This window comes from Rana temporaria, chromosome 6 (assembly GCF_905171775.1).
Source record: "Rana temporaria chromosome 6, aRanTem1.1, whole genome shotgun sequence".
Taxonomy (NCBI): Eukaryota; Metazoa; Chordata; class Amphibia; order Anura; family Ranidae; genus Rana; species Rana temporaria.
The window spans coordinates 57,443,947-57,470,775 of NC_053494.1; the positions used below are offsets into that span (position 1 = coordinate 57,443,947).

Consider the following 26,829-nt stretch of genomic DNA (forward strand, 5'->3'; position numbering starts at 1 on the left):
AACGTTCTTTCCCGGTGTTTTTTTTAGGACAGCTGGGTACCCACCCGAACGTGTATTGAGATTTTCTTACAGGAAATGTGATATAGTTAACTGTGTGTATCGTATATTCTTGTGTCTCCCTAGCAACTGGAGGTGCTCTTGAAAGAACTGAGGAGCCAGCAGGGGAGGAGGAAATTTATAGGAGGCTGGCGCGGTGTTTCCTACAGAGGGGAGGAGCCAAGGTCTCTCAGGTGGCTGTCCTGAGACTCTAGGAAAGAACGTTACCAGTAAGTAACTTAGTTTTTACTGCTGTACCTAGGTGTATATATACACTTTTTTTTGTACTGTATATTACTGTACAAGCAACCACACTGGAAGCTTTGTTGTAAATGTTTATTGATATCTTACAATAAATATACTTCTTCTTTATTTTTTTTAAGGGTAAATAATTGTATCATACCCATTTTTAAGAAACAACCAAAACACTTGAAAGAAATTAAAAGGCAATGTGCGTGCAGTAAATTTGTCTAATCCGTGTGGTAATGATGAAAGTGAAAAAAATGCTAATTTATTGTCCGCTTTTAAGCTTAAAACTTTTTGTAAAAGTGATTACTGTTTTTTTAGGCTTTTCCCCATTCTTTGTTTCTAAGTTCATTTCTTCGAATCTTCCCGCTGACTGTTTTCTGTAGTTGCTGAACAAATTCAATCTGTTGTTTTTTTTCACAAAGACAAATTAAGCAATTATTAAAAAATAAATAAAACACATGGCAGCTTAGTAAGCATTATATATATATATATATATATATATATATATATATATATATATATATATATATATATATATATATATATATATATATATATATATATATATATATATATATATATATATATATATATATATATATATATATATATATATGAAGAAAAAAAAAAAAGTGCCTTGCACATGTCGTTTATATTATAACATATTGTAATATTGTGCAAAGTATAACAACTCTCCTCCTCTGTTCTCAATTACCTTTACTAAGCTGTGCACTTGTAATACTATACCTGGATCCCTCATTGCACTCACAACAAAATCCTGTGAAGCACTGATGTATGTAAAATGGTGAGACCTGATTGTTAGAATATCATTGGCTGCTTGAGACCAATGTACATCAAACTTGTGGGTCAAAAGGGAACAAGGGGGTGGGGATTTTGGTGGGGACTTTTTCACGGCACTGATGTACTCACAATACCATGTCTGGATCCCTCAGTGCACTCTTAACAAAAGGCCTGGATACATTGATGTACTCCTAATACCATGCCTGGGTCCTTCAATACTCAATAAGAATAAATAATAAAACCCTTTTAAATCTGGATCCCTCAGGGTATTTCCACCCTATGGTGTATGTGGGACGTTTTATTTAGAATGCAATCATATTCTGATGTATTTTATACTGTAAAGTCTCTTGTAGAGGGAAATGTCAAATAAAGTTTAAATTAACCAGATTTGAATTAAAGCTTTTACATGGATGCCTCACTTGGTATAGTTTCGTTGGTGTAATGTTTTACAGGTTTTCGTATTAAAAGGTAAAGCTTGTTATTTGAAGCTGGATTTCAGGCACACATTAAAACTAACAGTAAATGAGCTAATGGTGACTATAAATGTATTGTTTAAATATTACTTTACATCACCTTTTGACCTGCTTTGTCACCGATTGACCAAACTACCAACTTTCAACATACATTACTACATGGTAGTGCACAAGTGCCTTGTTAAAGACTACTGTGCATCTTCACAGAGTCAGGGGTTCACCTTGGCATGTACTTCCTTGGTGGGTAGCTTGCATCGCTCCATTAATAAAGGAGTATGTCTGGAACTAGAATGAGTGCAGAAATGAATGTAAAAAAATGGCCAGCAGGTTAAAGCACCTAACAAAGTTCACATCATGGGCATCTTATGCAAATAACAATAGTCATGCCATGCATGCTGGGACACCATCATTACAGATAAGGTGTTTTTGAGGATTATGGAGTACAGCAGTAATCCTTTACCTCTGGATTACTCATATATAGAATTGAAAAAAGTATTATAACAGCATATTTTTCTTTCACCCAATGTGACATTTTAGTATGTTTATTTGTAGGTCAGATTTCTCTGAGATATTCCAGTAGATCTGTGAGTGTTGGGTGATAAAGCACATCCTGTTGCATTCTCTATGGTAAAAAATAAATACAAGAATTGTGGGTAACCCTCATAATGGTTACAATAGGTTTGCAGACCTGGCAACCGATCTAACCAATAGGTAGTTTAACACTCCAGCATCTACCAATCATTCAAATATCGGTTCAGGGTGAACATTCTCTTTGTATTTGTAGGTTACCTTTCTTGGATACTTGTAGGGGGCAGTCACTTGTTTGACATGTTCCTGTAATTCTGATATGAGTTTCCCTGGATCCTGTCCACTGTATGTAGGAGAAAGGACAATAAATGCCTTCACAACCTGTGGGATGAACATTTCGATTTAGACGTTATTGTGTTCTTTTTGATTGCACAAAATAATATGCTGTCGAAAAGGAAAATCAAATCAGTTGATAAAGAAAATGGGTAAATTAAAAGGTAATATAACTCCTGAAAACGGCCTTGTGTTCCGAGGGCGTTCGGCTCCCACCGTCGCCGCCATCCGAGGCAAGGGACCAGCTGATCCAGTCCTTAGGAAAACGAGTGACAACAGCCTTTCCCGGGACTATTGCGGACGAACATACACTTTATGAAGCCATACTTGTAGCTCTGTTTTTGAGTACAATATTTTTACTTATGTTTTTACCAGAATAAACACTTACCTGCTACGCTTAGAAGGCGCCGCTTTTTTCTTTCTTTTTTTACTCTTCAGACCACTTCATCTGACAGCTGGCTGCCACTCAGCGGAAGTTTTAAACATTTCTTGATTTTAATGGACATTTATCATGGACTAGTGTATTTCCATTAACCCTATTACCAATCGTTTCTTGTGAATTGTGCCTTCTCCCCCTCCCTTCCCCAATTGGTACATTGGTACATATCAGGAGTGCGCTCAATTATTTTGTCTTTGTATCCAGACTGTACCTCACCAGCGGTAGTAGGGTACCATACCCTTTTGTTCCAGTCACCCCCTCCGGGGGGACCGGAGGTTTCCCTTTTTGGTTACATACAAACCGGCCCCATTAGCGCGATCGCATAGACAACATGTCGGTGTACTTTTCCCTTCCGACAGCATGGCTGGTATGTCTAGGGGAAAGAAGGAAACCGCAGCGTGCCAGGGGGCGGAGCTATTGCGCTCCAAGCTGGCCCACAGGAGGCATCCAGCGGGGTCACTTCCGGGCGTATGATGTCATGAGCGGGGCATCGAAGACGCTGGTTACAGTCTCCATGTGGCACAAACAGGGAACATGGATGGTAGCTCAGAGGCTTAAGGGCTCTGATTGGTCTGCTGGCACCTGAGTTCAAATCCCAATGAGGGAAAGCCATTCGTATCCTAGGTACTGTACTGCACCTGCACCTTCTGCTGGACATGTGGCAGCTCTGTGGCCTAGAGGTGAGAACTTTGGCTTCGCATCCCTGCTGGTCTGGTTTTCAAAAGGGGAAGACCCAGCAGTGGCTGCGGACCACCAAAAGGGGGGAATGGACTCTTCTGCAACACCTGCACAGGCAGCTGAAGCGGGCACCGGCACCTCACAGGTAAGCCTAAAGTGGTTGTACTTTCCATGCCTATCCTTTGAGTGTTCCCCCTTGGCAGGGACTGGGTGAAGGGGAATCTTTTTTTTTTTTTTTTTTTTTTTTTTTTTTTCTCCCTCCTGCATGAGGTGTATGGAGTGGGTATGGCTGAAATCGCACTGTGTGGTAAAACACTAGGCTAGTCGCAGAAAGACAAGTCATGGCTCACAATCAGTGCAGCCATGGGAGTCTGCCTGGAGACATAGGATCTTGTCCTCATGTCCGCTCCTTCTGACCTTTTACAAGTCATTTTATGCAGTGGCTCAGCAGTTAACACTTCAGCTCTGGGTCCCTGATTTGATGGGGCTGAAAATCGGTTCCCTGAGCAGTCTCCTGGTGACTTGGGCATGTCTAGCCAGGGGCAAAGGCATGGGTAGTTGACACTTCTGCTTGGCAACACTGGGGTGGTTAGTTAAGATCCCCCAACATTCTAGTACTTGTATCAATTCGTGGGTTCTCCCTGTGTTTGTGTGAGATATCTTACATGCCCCAAACTCAGGCTGGCATTTGATATACCTGACACATTGGCTGGGTAAAGTGCACTCATGATGGGTCAGCTCATACAGAGTGCACTATAGGCACTGCAGTGAAAACATTGCCTGTGTAGGACCAGCAAACCAGCTTGCCTAAAATTTTCAGGCAGGGGTCTTCAGGTTCTCCTGGTCGACTCTCAAACCGTGAAGAAAAAGAGCTTGCATTAAAGGTGTTGCACCCAAGCTGTGCCTTAAATACTGAGGTCATGAGTTTGAATCCCAACTAAGCTAGCACCCTACATGTTTCACTAGTGTTTTGATGTTACAGGATTGCCGGACGGATAGTGCCTGATGGCCACATCTTCTGATATAGGAAACTAAACAGGGGATCTCTGGTGACCAAGGCCCAATATCAGGGTGTGGCCCCATGTATGGCATCACGGAGGGTTAAAGGCTTTCAGGTGACCAGACCCTAGTAAGATGCACATGTTTCTAGAACACTTAAGAAGTGGGAGAAGGCCTGGATGGTGAATCCAGTAGACCCCCCCTCATTACAAAATTTCTCTGGAGGAGGTGGTTGCAGGAGGACATGAAAAAACACTCCCTGCTCCATGACCAGGGATAGAGCAGTGGAAAAGGGTGTTCCTGTTCATTAGGTCCAATGGAAGCCGGGGAAGTCTAGGGTCCAGCTTCTCGGAAGGCTTTGGTTCAGTACCCTCTGCTCCCTCCAGACGCAGTTGTTGTTTTTTTTTTTCCAGATCCAGACTTGCCAGCCTAGTCCTGGGAGACGTAGGGGTATTGTTGGATTCCATGCTCAAGAGAATGAACTCTCTTCTGAAAGGGGTGTCGCGCATCTCAGAATATTCTCTGACACAATTGCAGACACACATTGATGCACGGTCAGTAAAAGGACAGGCAGCCCCCCAAGTGGTGGGTGACAAACAGCATGTCCAAGACTGTGTGATATCCCTCCCAGAGGGGACCTGTTTTTTGTCCTGGGCCAGAGGCGATTCTTGAATTGCATAGCAGACAGGAACAGAGCCCTTCCTGTGAAATAAAAGGGTGACCCAGGAAGGAAGGCTGAGCTATGGGCACAGCACCCTGAATGCACCCGATCTCATCTGGTGACGGAAGTTATGACTAAACTGAGTGGAGTTCTCTTCTTGCAGTTACAGGCACTTCCATAGGAACTGTCTATAGGGAGGGGGTAACCCTGGGATCTCTAGTTTCCTCAGGGAACTCTGGTTTCCTCCCATAAAACCTCCTCTGTGGGCCTAAACCAGTAAAGGGTTGGCACTCTTGGGTAGATGCTGTTGTTCAGAGCTGGCATTTTCCCCAGGTGCTATGCCATCTCGCCCACCCAGTCTTACCGGTGGGCATAGAACACTTCGGTCTGTATCACACTGGCTTAAAGGACCACAGTTTTCTTTCCTGAAGGCTCTGGGAACCTGGTGGGCTGGCTACTATGGTAAGAGGAGTCCCTTAAGATTATATTTTATGCTCCGCTTACCTGAGATTTGGAGGCACTACTGCAGCTGGACAAGTGTTAGGTCTGCAGTTTTCCAAGTAGGACCAAACTTTACTCATTGTAGGCCCTTGTGGGATCTTCCTTTGAACTTAGGTTCATGTGTCAATATGGGGTTTCCTTCCTTGTTTCGCAGGGACTAAAAGTAAGGGTTAAAATCTCTAGCAGTACCTGGGCAAGATTACATTAGCTAACAATCGGACAAGCCTATATGTAGGGAGATCTTAGAGAAGCTGATGCTACTCCATGCCAGATCTGTGCAGTGGCAACGTGATTCAGCTCTCCTACCTTTCACCTGACACTAGAGGCTGATCTTGTTGTCAGCAAAGGGATCAGGCTCTTTGGACACAGAGTCTTGTAAGCTGTAGTCACACCATAAGGGTAAGTGCTCGCTTATCCTCTCATAGGTTGCTGCCCTGAAAGACGATATTGAAAAAAGACGTTACCAGTAAGAAATTCTAATTTTTCTAATTGTTGATCAACTAACTCTGCAATACGTTAATAAAAATCATTGCTCAGAGAGGCCAATGGTGTGTACAAAAAAAGCACTATTCTATTTACAAATTAAAATATTCTCAGTCTTGTGACAGGGTCTCCTTAAACAATGAACAGTTGGGCAATCCAAGTAGTCGGTTTTCTTCAAAGTCAACTTTTTGGTCCTGTGCAGGTTCACTATGAGGTTTTGTAAACGTATGTGAATCAACTTTATTATAAAGGTGAATTATATTATTAGTATATTGTGAAAGTATTGTCATATACCTCTCCTCTGATTGGGTCTGGACTGCTGACCACTGCAGATTCAATAACGGCGGGGTGTTCTATGAGAGCACTTTCTATTTCAAATGGCCCAATACGATACCTAAATAACAGAAATGTAACTATTAAATCATAATCTCAGTCAGAGTTATCTCCCCAGTGAGGGCACAGACAACAAAAAAACTCAACAGATGTTGTTACCCTCCCCCTCTATCAAAAACTAGAAAGGAAAAAAAAAAAAGTTTTGGCTGAAGTTAGTTTAACAACTTTTCTATCGGAGCCATATTTTCCATTTTATTTTCTAATTACTATTGTGTGCCAGTTTTGCTTTAATAATACGGAAATAGCCATTAATATCTACTACCAAATGAAGGTCCAATATATCATTAAATACACCAAGTAGTTTTGGCATTAAGATTTTTTTTTACTTCAGGCATTAAAATCTACTGTTTATAGTGAACAAATAATGCTGTAAAAGACCAATGACATAATCTTTATCTATTTGAAAAATATATTTACCCAGAGGACAATATAATATCATCGGATCGTCCAACAAACCAAAAATAGCCATCTTCATCTTTTATGGCTCTGTCTCCAGTAAGGTAAAAGTCTCCCCTTTGTGTTGAAGCTGTTTTTTCCGGTTCGCCCTATTGACATTGAACATCTTATCATATAGCTTTTGTATAGTGCTCAGACTGGACATTAGGGATAATCTCAGGTGTGTTCAGATCCTAGCCTGAACCCACCTGAGCAAGCCCGCCAGGAAGTTGTCACTGTATTGGCCAGTCATAAGCAGCCAAGGCATTCCTCACTCACAGCTGCATGTACACATGCCCCTTTTATATGTGGGGCTGCAGGGTGGGGAATGTTCCAGGCACACGACTAGCCCATACAAATGACCACTTCCTGGTGGGCTCACTCAGGTGGGTTCGGACGAGAAGACAGACACGCCTGAGCTCATCCCTACTAGACATTACTTTATATAAAGCTCTAACTTACTGCATTCTTTAGATTTTCATAGAGAACATTCAAAATGAATGCAATGCTGTCGTCAAGCTTTCTTACCGTGTATTGCGAAAAGAGACAAAATGGTTTTTGGGGTGATATCCGAACTCCAATATCACCTTCTTGATGTAAGGGTAAAATATTGCCACCACCATCAACAATCTAAAATGATAAAGTGCCACTGAAAAGTTAAGACATTTTATGCTTCTCTGAACAGTGACAATGCTTTTAAAGCTGTTAACATGAATAACCATTTGTTCACTGAGGCCTGGTTAACACTCACACATTTTTAGTGCTTTCTGCATTTTTTGCACTACAGAATGTGTTCCATTGGAAACCATGTCAAATGGGCTGCAGTGCAAATCTGCAAAATTCAAAAAGCACTAAAAATGCATAGGTATGAACCAGGCCTTAGTTTTGAGAGCAGCCCATTGATTAGACACTCCCCCTGCCTACATCAAAAAATGGCTACTAAATACATCCAGTGAGGAACATGGAAGCTGCTGCCTCTTCATCAAAACCCCAGCTGCATGCATGGAAGTGTAAAGGGAGAGATTACATTGCTATTAGGAATGTAGCAACATACCCTCTATCCCAGTGTTTCCCAACTCCAGTCCTCAAGGCACACCAACAGGTCATGTTTTCAGGATTTCCCTCAGATAAAACGGCTGTGGTAATTACTAAGGCAGTGAAACTGATCAAATCACCTGTGCAAAATAATGGAAAGCCTGAAAACATGACCTGTTGGTGTGCCTTGAGGACTGGAGTTGGGAAACACTGCTCTATCCTATGGTTGATTTAAAATGTCCACTTTTAGTGGACTTATACTTAGTGGATATATGAATGCCAAGATCGCCATTCATTTTAATAGACAGTTTGTACTCCTCTGTACTTCAGAATGTGGATTTTTCATCCAGGTGAACAGAGATCACAATATGCATGCATGGGAAGAGCAGGACCTGGCAGTGAAGATGTTCAAGAAAAGCTGTGGTATTATATAGGCCCCACTATTTGAGGCAAGTGAGGACAGATGTGTTACTTCCAGGGTGAGGAAGGATATCAAGGGATAACTGTACTTTTACATAATCTGTGTTTAATTAAACCATATTCAAAAGGAATAGGCAATACAGTATATATTAATAAGATTACAGAGTATTCGACACTGTTTCATGATGACCGCTTTCATAGCACAGGGAAGGAAAAAAGGCTGAAAGCTGCATTAGGTTGACTGGTATTTGAGGGACTTTGCAGGAGAATAATAGGATTTTTAAACAGCTTACCCTGTAAAATCCTTTCTTGGAGTACATCACGGGACACAGAGCAGCGATAGTAATAACTATGTAGGTTATATGCCACCCATAGGTGAATAGACCTGGTACGCTCCAAGATAGGATGTCCTCTCCTCCCTATATAACCCCTCCCATATAGGGAGTACCTCCAGTTTTTGTAGAAAAATATAGATATATATATATTCCAATAAGAGGAGCGGGACCTCTGTGTCCCATTATATACTTCAAAAAAAGGATTTTTTACAGGGTAAGCTGTTAAAAAAATCCTATTTTCTTCATCGTACAACACGAGACACAGAGCAGCCATAGTAATAACTATGTGGATTGTCCCCAAAGCAATGCCATCTGAGGGTGAGGGAGACACAACTCAAACGCAGGCCGCCATCAGCGCGAAAGACCTATACTGCTGCCTGGCAGCACGGCTGCATCCCCTTGCCATCCTTCATCCACCTGATAGAATTTAGTGAATGTATGCCCGACGACCAAGTTGGCAGCCTTGCATATCTGAGTTGGCAGAAACCTGGTGCAAGCACTGACTGCCCTGGTAGGGTGTGCTTAATCTGAAAGGTGAACACTTCCTTTTCAGGACCATAGGCCTGAATAACAACCTGACAAATCCACTTTGAACATAGTCGCTTTTGATGCTGCCTGCTCTTTCCTGGGGCCATCTGGCAGCCTTTACTGCCCTCACTGCCTCGAGAGAGTCACAATTTTTCTTCCGCAGAATGAGGTTTTGGAAAAAGGAAGGACAGGGCAACATCTTGTTCAGATGGAAACCTGACACTACCTTTGGCAGAAAGGTTGGGTGAGAACACAACACCCCCTTATCCTTATGAACAACTAGGTATGGCTCTTTACAAGAGAAAGCTGACAGTTCTGACACCATTCTTGCGCAAGATACCGCAACTTAGTACACTAGTTCCTTGTTTAAGAGAACCAAGGAAATCTTGCGCATACGCTCAAAGCTGTCTGACAGAACAGATTCACATCCCATGGGCACCAGGGTGTCCTAACCGGCAGAGCCCCTTGTATAAAGGGCCCAGACCAAGAATGCGAAGCAAGCGGCCCTTTGGGAAAAAAAAAAAAAAACAGTGACAAGGCCGAAGTCTGACCCTTGATTGTACTCAAGGTCAGCTTTATTTATACCGGTACCTCCAACTGTAGGAAGGCAAGAATTCTACCTATGACAAATTTCCAAGGATGCCATCCTTTGGTTTAACACCAAGAAACATAGGCCTTCCAGACCCTATAATAAATGGTCCTGGAAGCCGGCTTCCTTGCATTAATCAGGGTAGCTACCACTGAACCTGAAAAGCCCCAGATTCTTTAGAACGTAGGCTTCAATAGCCAAACCGTTAAATTTTAGCGATTATAAGACAGGAAGGAACATTGGCCCTTGAGATAGCAGGGTCAGGCGATATGGAAGAGTCCATATACTCCCTGTCATCCTTACGATCTCTGAATTCCAGGATCTTCTGGGCCATGCCAGGGCTACTAGAAATACCGGTTTCCATTCCTCTATGATTCTACGAAGAAGTTGCTGTAGCAGCTGAACTGGGGGGAATGCATAAATCTGTGAAAACTGATCCCACAGGGTCACTAACGCATCTGTCCCGTATGCGAGTGGATCCCTTTCTGTTGAACCTGGTCGCTAATAGAACTATAGAGGGGTAGAGAAAGGAAGCGCCACCTAAGTGCAGTATTAAAGAGGTTCTTTTAATGACACATTGTACAAAACACACTTACAAGAAGGTAAGGAAAGAAGGCTCATCTGTAACATCCTGTAGTCCTCGTCCCGGATCCATGGGCTGCTTAGAAGTGAAGATAGCAGAATGTGTGGAGTCTTCAGGCTTGTCCTGTGGCCATCATAAGTATTAACATGCCTCGTTATGCAACTATGCGATCAAGCATCTTTATGCGACTATGCATTTTATGTGATCAAGCTTTTTTATGCGACTATGTAAAAACCATGTATGTCTATACAAACAAACATGCATCTTTATGTGACAATGTATCATTAAGTGATCCTGTTACCTTATGCGATCACACGTCTTTATGTGATCAATAATAAACATGTTTTGTTTGTTTGTACACAAACATGTCCAAACATGCCTTTTGTACACCTATGATCATGTATATTTATGCAAACATGTGAACTGGTAAAAACAGTTATCATCAGCAACTGTGCGTTTCAGCAACTGTGTGCTCCAGCAACTGTGCATTCCAGCAGTTGTGCGTTTTAGCTAGTTTGTAAGCAAGCACCTGCTCAACTGCAGTTGGTCCCATACTTGGAAAAACACAAGAACAGGAAGCGCCTCTGGGTGCAGACTGTATAAAAAGTTTAAGTACCAAGCACATATGCACTATATTTGAGATGCAACTCCCTAAAATGCACCCATGCTCATGTTTTTTCAATCGTACTTTAAAACATGAAATAAATTTGCAAGCACTTATTATCTGCTTGTAGGCAGGAACAACATAATATAACACTTTTAAAGTGAACTGCTAATCATCCAGTGGTGTATCTACTTACAGATGTAAAGGCCCCTCGGACAGGCAGAAAATATGCAGCATGTAATCATGACTTGTCTGCACCCAGTTCCCCCAAGCAAGTACTCGCACAGTCATGGGGCGACGTTCTGTCTCCAAGGCTTATCTGAACCTGTCACCATATGGCATGGCCGCCCTTCCTCTTCCTGGCTATATAAAAAATAAGCTAGACTTCAGCAAACCTGCATCCTCTAGTGGCTGGGGGAGAAACATCAGCCCGCATGAGTAAGAGCACATAGCATGCTTGAACAGCACACTGCTACCAGTGGCCACCGGGAGAACAGACAGTCAGGTCTCTTTTTTAAAAGAGAAACTGCAAACAAATGCAGACTTACCATTCCTCACTGCAGTCCAATCTTCACTCATCACGGATAGCTTGTGTCATGATAGATCTTCAAGGATCGGGTTCCCTTTGCATATAGGGTCCACTCCCTTGGACCTGTACAGCACCCTGCCGAAGCAAACCTGCGGTATGGAAATGTGACCAAGGCGCTCGGTCCCAGGGTCCAAGTATGTTCTTCTGTTTCGAGGCTCGGGTATCATCCGTTTTAGCCTTTTTTTGTTTCTGGCTCTCTGAATGCATCAGATTGCATAGCCCCTCCTGATCCTATCCAGGATCACCTGCGGAGCTCTTCTTAGTACTTCATTAACTGTGACCAACACTTTAGACACTGTTGAAAAAACTGAGGTACTCCCTGTATGGAAGGGGGACTTCCTGTCGTTGGAGTGTACCAGTGTCCATTCACCTATAGGTGGCGTATAACCCACATAGTTTGCATAATACATTACATGATAGTAATTTATCAAACAACTGACACCATGTGGAGAGGAGAGCAATCAATCTCTCAGCCTGTTCAACCCTGGAGTAGACGAGGCTTAACAAATACTACTCCCTTGATTACAGAAGGAGCCAACAACTAACTTTACCTAGCATCATACGCTAGGTAGGTGCTAAACAAAAAAATGCAATGTGGCTTTTGTACAGAAAAGTTTGGAGACCCCTGGTGTAGAAGACCGCTGTGTGGAAGCAGTGTCCTCTCTGCAGAACTTCAAAACACTTCTTGCTGAGCTAGACCTGGAATCTGCAGGGAGCCTGAGCTTTGCCGATTGCATAGCCATTGGTCTAACTCAGTAAAGGGCAAGTCAAACGTCAGCAGAAAGACCAGTTTTTCCACAGACAGCAAAGGTCCTTCTTAACAGTCTGCTGGTAGGAAGCAGCCTATTCTATTCGGGGTCTGTCTGCTTTCCCGAAGAAAAAAAGATTTGCACATTTTGATGCACTATGGCCTAGATTCACGTAGGGCGGCGTAAGTGTGGGCGGTGGTAGCGTATCGTATTTACGCTTGCTGCCGCAACTTAGAGAGGAAAGTGCTGTATTCACAAAGCACTTGCGTCCTAAGTTACGGCGGCGTATCATAAATGTGCCAGCGTAAGCGCGCCTAATTCAAATTGTGAAGAGGTGGGCGTGTTTTATGCTAATGAATCGTGGCCCGACGTGATTGATGTTTTGAACAAACGGCGCATGCGCCGTCCGAGACGTTAACCGTGTGCATGCGTCGGATAGAATGCCTAAGATACGTCGAACACTGCCTACGACGTGAACTAACTTACGCAAGCCCTATTTGCGTAAGACTTACGCAAAGACCTAAAAGATACGCTTGTTCGACATCCATACTTTGCATGGGCTGCGCCACTAGAGACCATGCTTTATCTTTACGCCGGCGTATGTCTTACGTAAAACGGCGTACTAAATGCGACGGTGCGCACGTACGTTCGTGAATCGGCGTATCTAGCTCATTTGCATATTCAACAGAGGAAATCACGGAAGCGCCACCTAGCGGCCCCAGCGTAAATATGCACCCCGAGATACGACAGCGTAGGAGACTTACGCCCGCTCGTATCTTGCCCAATCTATGCAGAACTTGTTCTATGAATCAGGCTCATACATACGACGGCGTATCTGAGAGATATGCCGTCGTAAGTCTTTGTGAATCTGGCCTATGTTTGTTTGACTGATTTAAACTGAAATGTTAAAGTTAATTGTAAAGCTGTTTTTTTTTTTTAAATAACAAACATGTTATACTTACCTCCTCTGTGCAGTTAGATTTGCACAGAGCAGCCCGAATCCTCCTCTGTTTGGGTCCCTCTTGTGCTCTCCTGGCCCCTCCTTCTGGTGGGTACCCCCTCAGCCAGCAGCTAGCTACAGGCAGAACCTGAGCCGGGTCAGAGCTCCGTGTATTATACATTCAGACATGGCCCTGCCGCCTCTCTCCCCTGATTGACTGATTTTGATTGACAGCCATGGGAGCCAATGGCGCCACTGCTGCGTCTCAGCCAATCAGGAGGAGTGTCTGGTCTAGCTAAGACACTTGTTGACAATGCTGCAGAGAGAAGGGGCTCAGGTAAGTGATTAGGGGTTGCCGGGGAGGCTGCCACACACACAAGTTTTTTTTTATCTTAATGTATAGAATGCATTAAGATTAAAAAAAATGCCTTTACAACTCCTTTAAGTTAGTTTCATATGTATGTCTCTGTATTCTTTTGTCAGACCCGTGTGTACTCTGAGGATGATCTGTGGCACGTGCCCAGGTTGTCACAGGCTAACAAAGTCTCTAAAATATGTTTTATACAAGGCTATAAAATAATTTTATTTTAGGTTATGCAGAATAATAACACAAAATATTTTATTTCAGTGAGTACCTGGACATCATAGGCTGGCGAAGGTTTCCCTATAGATCCAGGTTTTATTTTCATTCCTTTGAAGTTTCCACATATCAGCACCTATAGAGTAACAAGATTTGTCATACAATATGTGTCCAGCACCTGCAATATGTCAATGTGTATATAGAATAGAAAGCAGTATATCTGCTTGCTTGTAGTTGAGAAAACCTTTAGCTGAACTGGTAAGAGCATGGGCATTTGTTCATATCATAACTGCTTTTCTCCTCACACAAATCAATGGAAATAAATGAACGCCTGATGTAGTCTATTCGGCAATCGGAACAACCCCCCCCAAAAAAAAGCATCAAAAACTGATCACAAGTTGAGTGCACTGTACAGGACGCCAGGGTTGGGTCCTGGATGGACGCTATATTGCACCAATATTTGGATTGTGGTCCCTTTAAAGCAATGGTATAGTGTTCAGGGGGTCATCCAGAGGGGGTGAGAAATTCCAGGCAATAAAAGTTAATCCAGAGAGGATGGGGGTACATTCCTCTCTGTCCTTGTTAGAGTGTCATTTGGGGCCCAGAATTTCGGAGGCTCTAAAGTGACGTTCGGGAGGGAAAGAGCCTCCTCTCCTGACCACAGGCAGTCAGCACCCACGGAGTTAAGAACTTCCGGAAGAACAGATTAAAAGACAGGAAGTCCTGATAGAGGAAGTGTTGAGGAGTATGGGAGTGCACCTGTCTGAAGAAGCTGTGTATCTCTAAGGCCTCGTACACACGGTCGTTTTTTGTGATGAAATAAAAACAACGTTTTTAAAACGTCATTTAAAATGATCGTGTGTGTGGGCTTCACATAGTATTTGTTTTTTAAAAAAAAATGACCAAAAAAAATTCGAACATGCGTGTCATTTTTTATGTCGTTTTTCAAAATGTCGTTTTTTGTGTCATAAAAAATGATCATGTGTGGGCTCTAAAACAACGTTTTTAAACCCGCGCATGCTCAGAAGCAAGTTATGTTATGACGCGAGCTTGATAATGGAACAGAAGTGCCGCTCGTCATGTGTTGTACATAACCGCGCTTTGCCAGAGCATTTTCAAAAAATGATGGTGTGTGGGCAACGTCGTTTTTTAAAATAAAGTTTGAAAAAACATATTTTTTTTCATGATAAAAACGACCCGTGTGTACGTGTGTACTTTACGTGTACGTGTGTACTATATCAGCATGAGAAGCTGATAAAGGTTCAGCAAGGACTGGAAAGTTCTGGGGTGAAGACCTGCCTAAAAAACAGTATGTGCCTTTGCTTTGATTTATTGCTGTGCTGAAGACAAGCAGACTTTTTTGTTTCTGCTGAAGACAAGTGGACTTTTACTTTATATTTTTCCCCGTGTGCTGAATGGAGCGTTGTTTTTTGGTTACAAATAAAACCCTTTTTTTGGTTCAACGTTAACGGTTTACGCACTTAATCCTGCAGAGCCTAAACAACACCCCAAAGTTCACAGCAACTTAAATGCATTTGTCCCATCTTCATAAACCTTAATAGAATTTACTTGAGGCCTAATTTACTAAAGGTATAAAATGTCTGTGAGGATTTTATTCAAATATCCAATCATCTAGAAAAGAATACCCCTGTTTACTTTCTCCTATGGACTGGATAACTAATTTAAGGTATGTCCCTTCTGGATGGAGAAGGCCCAATTGACGCACCCATTGAACATGCAGCATTGTCAATCTCGGGGAGTGGGTAGCTGGTGGTAGTGCTAGATGTAACCTCAAAATAATAATATACTATAAAAACACAGCACTCAGGGGGTCGTAGCTGGTAAGTTGCGTACCTTCACCCTCTATAGTGCTATATAAACTAAAACCTGGTTACAAAATGGGATTAGGCTACAATTTGGCACTGCGTCTGCATGTAACTGGTACTGCGTGGTCATGCAATGTTGTACCCACACAAAATTTGCATCCTTTTTTTCCCCCACAAATAGAGCTTTTTTTTTTATGGTATTTGATTGCCACTGCAATATTTTTTTTTTTGCGATATAAACGGAAAAAGACAGAATTTTTTTTAAAAAATATATATTTTCTACTTCTTGTTATAAGAAAAATCCAATAAACTCAAATTGAGGCCAAAATGTATTCAGCCACATGTCTTTGGTAAAAATATGTCAATTAGCGTATATTTATTGGTTTGTGCAAAAGTTATAGCGTCTACAAACTAGGTTACATTTTATGGAATTTACACAGTTTTAGTTTATGACTGCCTATCTCATTTCTTTAGGTGCTAAAATGGCAGGGCAGTACAACCCCCCCAAATTACCCCGTTGTGGTAGACACCACAAGGAAATTCCTGAGAGGCATGTTAAGCCCATTGAATATTTAATTTTTTTGTCCCAAGTGATTAAAAAAAATTACCCCAAGAATTTTTTTTTACACAAAGTTGTCACTAAATGATATATTGCTCACACATGCATGGTTATATGTGGAATTACACCAGGGCCTCCATTTCAGGGCCTCCATAACTGTGATAGGTAGTGAGGAGTAAAATTACCATTTTACACCCTTAGAAAGCCTGAAGGCGGTGCTTGGTTTTCGGGGTCCTGTATGCGGTTAGACTCCCAAAAAGTTTTACACATGTGGTATCCCCGTACTCAGGAGAAGCAGCAGAATGTATTTTGGGGTGTAATTTCACATATGCTCATGGCATGTTTGAGCAATATATCATTAGTGGACAACTTTCTGTAAAAAAAAAAATCAAAACTTGTGGCAAAATATAAAATATTCCATGGACTCAACATGCCTCTCAGCAAATAGCTTGAAGTGCCTTCTTTCCGAAATGGGGTCATTGGGGGGGGGGGGTGGTGTTTGTGCTATCTTGACATTTCATGGCTCTGTAACTGGTGATAGGTAGTGAGGAAGTGTAAATTCACCAATAGAAAGCTTAGAAAGCTGAAAGACAGTGATTGGTTTTCGGGGTCCTGTACACGGCTAGACTCCCAAAAAGTCTCACACATGTGGTATCCCCATATTCAGGTGAAGTGACAGAAAGTATTTTGGGATGTAATTCCACATATACCCAAGGCATGTTTGATGCAATATATAATTTAGTGACAACTTTGTGCAAAAAAAAATATTTTTCCCGCAACTTGTGTCAAATATAAAATATGCCATGACTCGACCATGCCTCTCAGCAAATAGCTTGGGGTGTCTTCTTTCCAAATGGGCTTCAATTTGGGGGGGTTTGAACTGTCCTGACAATTTTATGCAAACATTTAGAAGTTTATTAAGAAATACATTGAACCCCCAAATATTATATAATTTTTTTTTAAAGCCAAGGCCTTACAAATTAAAATTGGTGCTTGTTTTTTTTTTCATACAGTAATTTGCGCAGCGATTTCGTGCAGCCTGTGGGCTGCACAAAAAAAGAGATCTGATCATGGGTATGCCCACCATTGGAATACCGCCCTTCATCCACCCATTTCTATGATGGATACATTCACACATTTTGTTTTTAACTGTGGTGGTGAAATCACCTCCTACAGCACTGGAGTCGCTGATTTACGTATGTGGGAGCAAACTCTGTTGCTGTCAAGATGAATAAATCAGTGCTGCAGCTGAATAGCGTACCTGCTTAGCAAATTATGGTTAACAATAAAACCAAAGTAACATTACAGTGTAAACAGTAAGACATACCATACCTACAAAGCAAATACAAAAAAAAACATAGTATAAAAATACATTTTTTAACGCAATCTGTGCCATAACTAATATATATATGCCAAAGCATGGGGGCAATCCCCCCTATGTTAGAGCAATTGCTCCCTCCACTCCTGCCCCCATGCTTTGGCATATATGCTCTTTTAACTGTGGTGGTGAAATCACCACAGTGCTGGAGTCACGGCTTCATGTATCAAGGGAGCAAACGCTGTTGCTGTCAAGATAAATAAATCAGTGCTGCAGCTGAATGGCGTACCTGAAAACAAAAAAATGGTTAACAATAAATCACAGTAAACAGTAAAGTATAAAATAATTATATACCTGAAAAGCAAACAACAATAAAACAGTGCAGTTACGCATAAAATACAGTAAAAATGAGCAGAACAATAGAGAGATAACAATAAAACGACAACTATTAGAGTTTTTTGTATTTTATAATTTTTGTTATGTGTTTTTTTTTTTTTACACTTTTATTTGTAACTGTAACGGTTCGGGTCTCTCAAAATGCGATGGCATTTTGGGAGACCCTGTTAGTGTGTCCTAGTCTGTGCAGGGCTGTACCATACCCTAATACTCCACTAGTGTTATGGTCTGCGTTCAAAACATTCACCACTGCAAAAGACCAAGATTGTCAGGACAGGAGGGACAATAATAGCGGGGTTTCACGCCTATATCCGCGCTTGCTACAGACACAAATCTTCTTTGGGGGCTCGTTGGGTAGGTGCGGTACCAGGAAGGAAATACCGGAAAATGCTTCTCTCTGCAGCCAGCTTACTACATTTGCGTTGAGAAGGTGGGTTTAAGGAAGGATCCAGTCTGTCCTGAAGCTTTGTATAGCACATAAGCATTCAGCAAAGCCAATTGAAATAAGTATACAGACACTTTTTTGTACCAGCATCTGGCCCTAACGGGCAACTGGGTACAGCGCCAACAACTGGTCGTTGAGGTCCACTCCTCCCATATTAAGGTTATATTTGCCGTAGGAATTTGAACCGTCGTGTCTGCGTGAAGGGAGGACAGAACGAAAACATTCTTAATATCCCTTCACAGTGTGCAAATTATTACACTTCAAGCAGGCTCTCTCCCCCAGCTTAAGACGGGAATCTACAAGCCACTGGGGTAAGCCCCAGAATTAGATCGCACTGTGCCACATGCGCCAATTTGATGATCAAACAAGTGACTAAAAAGTAGCACACTCATGTAATAATTGTCCACATACAAGTGGTACCCTTCTTGAATATGGGTGACACCAAGTCCCAAACAATCTTGCCAGCACTCCCTATGTAGTCTGGGCAGTTCTCGGCTCTACGTAACTATCTTTCCCTTGTAAACCATAAAACTCATGTATAGCCTGTTGCCCTGTCACAGAGCTTATACATCTTGACCCCATATCTGACACGCTTGCAAATTTGTTTAGTTTTGAAATAAGTTTTTTAACAAATTAGTTCATTTTGAAATTTCCGAATTTTTTCACTTTGAAAATTGGAAATTTCGGATTTCGAATTTGAAAATTGGAAATTTAGAAAATTCGAAATTGCAAATTTAGAAAATTCAAAATTCGGAAATTTGAAGTTAGGAAATTCTTAGGGTTTAGGGTGTTAGAGGGTTAGGGGATAGGGGTTAGAAGTTAGGGTTAGGGATGGGAGTGTTAGGTTTAGGGTTAGAGGGTTAGGGTTGGGTGTAGGGGCTAGTGATAGGGTTATGGCTAGGTTAGTGTTAGGAATTAGGGTTAGGAGTTAGGTTTAGAGGGTTAGGGTTATGGCTAGGGTTGGGGGTTAGGATTAGAGGGTTAAGGTTAGAGGCTTAGGGTTATGGCTAGGGGTTAGGGTTGGGGGGTTAGGGCTAGGGTTGGGGGGTTAGGGCTAGCAGTTAGGGTTAGGGTGTTAGGTTTAGAGTTAGAGAGTTGGGGGTTAGTGGATAGGGCTACAGCTAGGGTTAGGGGGTAAGGCTTCGGGTTAGAGCTAGTAGTTAGGGTTAGAGCTAGGGTTGGGGTTGGGAGTTTAGGGCTTGGGGTTAGTAGTTAGGGTTTGGGTGTTAGATTTAGGTTTAGAGGGTTAGTGTTAGGGGGTTGGGAGGTTAGGGTGTTAGGTTTAGAGGGTTGGGGTTAGTGGTTAGGGCTACAGCTAGGGTTAGGGCTGGGGCTTAGGGTTAGCGGTTAGGGGTTTGGGTTAGAGGGTTAAGGCTAGGGTTGGGGTAAGGATTAGGGGCTTAGGGTTAGTAGTTAGGGTGTTAGATTTAGGGTTGGGGCTTAGGATTAGTAGTTAGGGTGTTAGGTTTAAAGGGTTAGGGGCTTGGGGCTAGGAGTTGTGGGTTAGGGTTAAGGTTGGGTGTTAGGTGTAAGGGATAGGGTTAGGGTTTCCCCTTGAAGAATAAGGCTAGGACTCAGGAAATGGTCAGAGGTCAATGGTCACAAGGCATGGCTGACCCACCCCCAACAAATTTTACCGCCTACCCCAACTAAGTCAGGAAATGAACACATTTAGGAAATTCAAAATTTCGGAAATTCAAAATTCTATATTTTGGAAATTTGGAGATAAGGTATTGAAATTTCCTTTCAAATTTGGCTGTTAGTGAATGTAAGGAATACAAATTCATCTGAAGTTACGAATTATCGGATTCCTGAAAAAAAAGCAAAAAAAGAATAAAACGAAAAAAAAATTATTTTTCAGTAGTGTCATGTCTACTGGGAAGATATTTTTGAAAAGACATGTGGCCAGAAAACTTAACCTGGGACACATCAATACAGACAACCTTGATCGGGATTAAACAAGGCTGCAAAACGTTGATTGAAGTGGTCTACGAGGGGCCGAATTTTGTAGAGCCGATCGTATCGAGGATCACCCCGAGGACGACAGAGGTCATTATCATTGAAGTGCATGAACTGCAAGATCTGCTCGTATCATGCCCTGGCCATGGAGGTAGAGAACAGGGGCATATGATGAATTGGGTCAGTGGACCAATATCACTGAATTTCACTCTTTTTAGTTATGCCCATGAGGAGGGATAGGCCCAGAAAGGTCTTAAATTCATAAACCGTAATTGGTTTCCGTTCTCTGGCAAGGGACAACTGGGGATTAGCAGCGATGAATTAACCAGCATAAAATTGCTTTGGTCCACAATAGATCTATAGAGATCTTCTTTGAAAAACGGTGAATAAAAATCAAGTGACATAAAATCAACTGTTTCCACCTGGATTCCGGGTTGGCCAGTGAATGGGGGAAGTATGGGTGCTTGCAGAAGTGGTGGGCTCCCAATTAGGATTGGCCAAATTCTGCAGGAAGGGCACGATGGGCCTGTCTTTGTCTTCTTGGTGGCTGCGGGACTCTAACTCGTGCTAGCCACCTCACCAGCTTGAACTGCACTTATGGGACTCGCACGTCATCATGTGGATACTGCAGTGCTGGGTGTACGACCAGGGTGTACTAGGCCACTGGTGCTTGCCAGTTCACCAGAAGGATGAGCGGCACTAGTACTGGCTCCCTGCTCCATACGAGAGCCATGCGTTCTTGCACACTCGACAAAGACAGAATAACAAGGTTGGTTAAGCCTCACCTTTGGCAGGGACCACAACTCCGTTGTCAGAGCTATCTTTCAGGGTGCCACTGCTGTCCATAGGATCGTATTCTGAGCTTGAATCTGACAGATGGGTGACTTCCTCTTCACTATCGGTCATGCTCAGAAAACGGGTATGCCTCTTTACCAGTGTACCTTCGATTTGAATTTTGGTCTCTAAACTTACTGGTACACTAGTGAGACTCGCAGGAAAAAAGCTCCCGACTGTCAGCGGACTGATTCAAACGCTACTAAAAAAAATGTTAGCGTTTGCAGGGATCAGGCCTGACTCTGCAAACACTGCAGTTATGTGTTTAGTGTTTTGTAAGTGACAGTGATCGATCAATACTGCACTTGGGTGGGCTGGGCGGAGGGGCAAAACACATGTGCTAGCAGGTATCTGGGCTGATCCCCCTAACACTGCATTTTTGGGAACCCTAAACTGCTGGGGACGCTAGTATAGATCTGATAGATATTGATCCGTTCAGATACTATTCTACGAAGGGAGGTGTATGGTGCGTTGCATGGAGTGCGCTAATATCACCGCCGGGCGATCAGGGGGGTTAAACCTTTATTGAGTAATAAACGGCGGGTGCCCTGATGCTATAAAAAACAAATTAACTAATTAGCGTCACCCGTAACACTAATACGGTGATCACTGGTGACAGGGGGTTAAAGGGTTAACTAGGGGCAATCAGGGGTTTAAACCTTTTATTAGGTAGTATATGGGGGTACCAGAGGCTATAAAAATCTGACGGTGAAACTAATCAACTAACTGGCTAGCTAGCATCACCCGTGACACAAATACGGCAATATAAAAAAGATCTATTAGTGACACTGGCGACAGGGGATGAAAGGGTTAACTGGGGGCAATCAAGGGGTTAAACCTTTATTAAGGGGGTTAGGGAGTACCCTAAACCTAACGGGGCCCTACCACTAATTGCCCTAACGCTTATTACAGTCACAAATTACACCAATGCAGTGATCAGTAAAAAAAAAACTGCTATTGGTGACACTGTGACAGGGAGCACAGGGGTTAACTGGGGGTGGGGGGGTGATCAGAGGGGGGAAAAAGTGTACCTATGTGTACTGGTGTCAGTGTAGTGTTGGTGCACTTACTATGGGATGTCATCTCTCCGGAATGAAAAGAACGCAACGAGGAGAGATGACTTACTTCCCTTGTCTATGTTTACACTTTCACAGACAAGGGAAGCATATCATTCGTCAAGAGGGGCAGGCCATCGCTCCTGAAACTAATACGACTGCCTTCAGGTACCGGGGGGGGTGCGATTGCGCCCCCCCGCTGCAGGGAGGCGGGTAATCTACAGGTACGTTACTTTGCCTGCCCCTGTTATTCTGCCGATATATATTGTCGTGAGGCGAGTCGGCAAGTGGTTAAAAATATATATTTTTAGAACACACACCATGTGTATCTATATATTCACTGCTGCTACCTTATCACAAATACAAATCCCAACCAACATACCTGATGCTCCAAGCATTAAAGAAATGAGGTAGCGCCGTTATTAATATATACACATACTACAACTGTAGTGATACATAGAAATAATTTACAATACTACAAAACTAAAGTTTAAATACTAAATATAAATACATAATATATGTATCTAAGAAATATAAAAAAAATACTAAATATAAATACTGCATAACTATATCCCATACCAACCTAACAACTGTCCGCAAGCCACCCCCATCAAATCATTCACCTTTTGTACCACCACCCCCTCCCTTTAGAATGTAAGCTCTACGAGTAAGGCTCTCCTGTCCCTTCTGTATTGAACTGTACTGTAATTGTGCTGTCCCCCAATCTACATGTAAAGCGCTGCATAAACTGTTGGCGCTATATAAATTGTGTATATTAATAACAATAGGTACAAATCAAATAGTCCAAAATTGTAAGTGCAGTGCACTCCACCAGTGACACAGTGTTAAAGTAGTTGTAAACCCCCGAGACATTTTTACATATAGGTAAGCCTATAATAAGGCTTACCTGTGTTTACTAAAAATATCTCCTAAGCATACGCCGTTTAGGAGACATTTACCTTGTAGTGTGTCGATGACGTCATCAAGCATGTGTGTGAAAAAATGGCCTCCGTGCCGTTCTTCCACAGCGTGTGCTGTGACTGGCGGCTTCCATGCGCATGTGCGGGAGTGACGTCACACGGCTCCAGCCAGTCACAGAGCCGGAGTACACGGTCTCGGAAAGAAGAAAGGCAAAGATGGATGCTTCCACAGCGGGGACATTGCGGGCAGGGTTTACTTCCTCTTTAAAGTTCATTAAACTTCTTATAAGTACACTTCAGAAATTCCTTTTCTAGGTGATGCAAGCCACTTCACCTTGTGTTACGTGCACACCACTCCTCAAACACTCAAATAACTGCGATTACAATGTCTGTCATTTTACTGATAGGCAATATCGCATTTGGGATATAAGTACTCCATACTCACAGACGTCCAGGGTCTCTCAAGCAGTGCACATTAAAAGAAAGACATTCTAATAGTGTAGTACCATTAACACTTTGGCTTTATGAACATGCAATTAAAATCTTACTTGTAAGCAAAAACATATCCGAAGTGTTCCATCAAAGTATTCAAGTGCAAACAGTCAGGTGCAGCCTTGCCAAGTATGCCTAATGATCAGTGTCTCACTCGGTCTGTCCCCTCCATGACTTCCGCTGCATCACTTCCAAGACCTCAGTGCAGAACCCTCAGCAAATGTAACCCCCCGGCAATCTTCTCCAGGCCCTCAGCCAGCAGCTGCTGAAGCCCAGACTGCAGTTTCTTAATTAGTGGAGCTGCCTCGAGGATCAGCAGCCCCCAAGTGAGCTTGAACCCTCTTGGAGGAAAAAGATCTCTCTGTTCAGGCCTCCTGCACATTTATCACCTCCCAAACACCTTCTGAATGCCTCCTTTTCAGGGATTGGCTGGGGCATGATAATTATTCAACTGATCATTTGATTTTCCCTGCTCTATACTCTGAAAACTTCTTTCAGAGGCAGGTAAGAGGAATCGAACTCTAAGCTCAGAAAACCCTGCTCAGACCAAAACAATCAACTACTGTTCATCACTACAGTGGAGCCAAATACTAAACTGAACCTAGCAGCCTAACTAGAAGACGGTGCCACAGAAGGTGAAGAACAAAAGACTTGCTGCATGATCACAGGTGAAAAAAAAGAAAAAAACACCAAAAAACGAAAGCTAATACAGCCTCCACACCTAAGAAATGGTAAGCTGCAATATGATAAATTTTTGTTTTTTGTTGTCTCAACGTGTATTTGTGTCCCTATCCATATTGTACTTTACTTGCTACTATTTAATTTAAACTCACGTGAAGCTATAGGGACAATACATTTCCAAGCCAAGTTCTGGTGTGATAAACAGAAGACAATGTGAAAAGAATACAGGTCAGCCTTGCCTCTGATTAACAATTCATTTTAGTTTAAACCAATGCTGCATGTGGGCCTTAAAGCGGATCTCCACTCTAAAGTGGAGTCCCGCTGATCGGAACCCTCCCCCCCTCCGGTGTCACATTTGACACCTTTCAGGGGGGAGGGGGGTGCAGATACCTGTCTACAGACAGGTATCTGCACCCACTTCCGGCCCTACGATACGGGCAAAGGACGGGTTTTTTCCTTCCTTCCCGTCCGTCCCCCCGTTGTATGCTGGGAACACTCGGCTCCCAGCACACAGCGGGAGCCAATCGGCGGGCGCAGCGCGACTCGCGCATGCGCCGTAGGGAACAGGGCAGTGAAGCCGGAGCGCTTCACTTCCTGGTTTCCCTCACCGAGGATGGAGGGGGAGCAGCAGGGTGACGATGCGACTCGGCGCGTCATCTGCTGCGATCACCGCTGGACTCCAGGACAGGTAAGTGTCCTTATATTAAAAGTCAGCAGCTGCAGTATTTGTAGCTGCTGGCTTTTAATATATTTTTCCCGTGGCACATCCGCTTTTAAATCTCTAGTAAAGCCCATTTTATTATTTGTACCAACAGGTAAGCCTATAAGGCAGGGGTGCCCAACCAGTGGCCCGCGGAGCCCTCTGACGTGGCCCTCAACCTCCTGCTTTGGGATGGCAGGTGGCAAGCCCAGATCATGGGTTGCTGACCCGCCATCCCAGAGCAGCAGTTTTGTGAATGAAGCCGCTGCTAGAGGAAACAAGCCCTGAGCCATTGACTTATGTTATTACTTGTGGGTTTGTTGCGCTTTTAAAAAGTGTGCCATACCTGCAGGATATAAGAAGTTTACGGCAAAGTGCAGCTAACCCGCAGAAAATCCACAGGTGCACTAAGCTGCACCCGTGGTTTGGGCAAATCGCAGTGCAGTGCATCAGTGTGAAAGCAGCCTTAGGCCCCTTTCACATGATCGGTCCGACCCAATCAGACTTAATATTCACCTCTATGGAGCAGCAGATGTAAACAGACTTGTGTCTGCTTACACCAGCCTACCTAAAAAAAAATAGAAAGGGATCTGCTCCCTTCCATCTGGGCGAATCAGATTGGATCAGAGGGCCCATAGAGTAGAGTGGGCTGTGTCCGTGGACACAGACCAGTCATCCTCCCGCTCCGCTCATTGTGGCCCACGACCTGTTACCAATTCGCTTAAGTGGCCCTCGCTCTTAAAAAGGTTGGGCACCCCTGCTATAAGGCTTATCTGTAGGTAAAATTAATATCTCCACCATTTAGAAAATTTTCACCCTGCATGCAGCCGCTAACAATACCGGCGCATCTGCTCTGAAGGTCCGGTATACCAGGCAGGGCTCCAACACGCATGCGTGGGAGGGACGTCACCGCAGCACTGGCCACTCACAACGCTGGAACCAGCGAACCTGGGAAAAAAGGCTAGGGGAACACAGTGGCTGGAAGGGCTTATTTCTAAATAAGTATTTCATAATGTGCTAGTATGTGATGCATACTAGCACATTATGCCTTTGTATTATTCTGCAGCGGTTTACTACTGCTAAGGAATTTTCAGATTTCTCCCTCACAAGTAACTGTGCTCATGAGAATATCCTCCATTTAGTATGGAGAACATGCTGGGTCAGTGGTCTCAACAGTTGTTGGTTGGTAGTTGGAAAGTAACTCCTAAGTAGCTCTAATCATCTCAAACTATGGCCCGGATTCACGTAGAGCGGCGTACATTTGTGCGGGCGTAGCGCATCTCATATGTGCTACACCGACGTAACATTGAGAGGCAAGAACAGTATTCACAAAGCACTCACTCCCAACGTTGCGCCGGCCGTAACGTAAATTGTCCGGTGTAAGCCCCGCCTAATTAAAAGTAGGAAGGAAGTGGGCGTGATCCATTTAAATGAAGCTTGACCCCATGCAAATGATGGGCCGAACGAACGGCGTATGCGTGCCGATGCTCACAATCACGTCAAATTTACTCCCTAAGATACGACGGCTCAATGCCTATGATGTGAACGTAACCTACGCCAGCCCCATTCATGTACGACTTACGTAAATGACGTAAAATACGGCAGCTGTTCCGTCGTCCATACCTTTGCATGGGATGTGCCTCCTATAGGTGGAATAACTTTACGCCGGACGTACGCCTTACA

General features: G+C 43.2%; 1 protein-coding gene across 2 annotated transcripts in view; it reads right to left on the reverse strand.

Annotated features, from left to right (window-relative positions):
• Positions 1–527: 527 nt before the first annotated feature.
• ACSM3 (acyl-CoA synthetase medium chain family member 3) overlaps positions 528–26,829 on the reverse strand; it is a 70,255-nt gene continuing 43,953 nt past the window's right edge. For both annotated transcript variants that reach the window (XM_040356855.1, XM_040356856.1), the window contains exons 9-14: positions 14,017–14,097; positions 7,538–7,639; positions 6,992–7,119; positions 6,476–6,575; positions 2,349–2,468; positions 528–686 (exon numbers count right to left, since the gene is read on the reverse strand). In XM_040356855.1, coding sequence (XP_040212789.1) covers positions 600–686; positions 2,349–2,468; positions 6,476–6,575; positions 6,992–7,119; positions 7,538–7,639; positions 14,017–14,097 — 618 coding nt within the window. In that variant the 3' untranslated portion in view covers positions 528–599. The remainder of the gene's footprint in view (positions 687–2,348; positions 2,469–6,475; positions 6,576–6,991; positions 7,120–7,537; positions 7,640–14,016; positions 14,098–26,829) is intronic.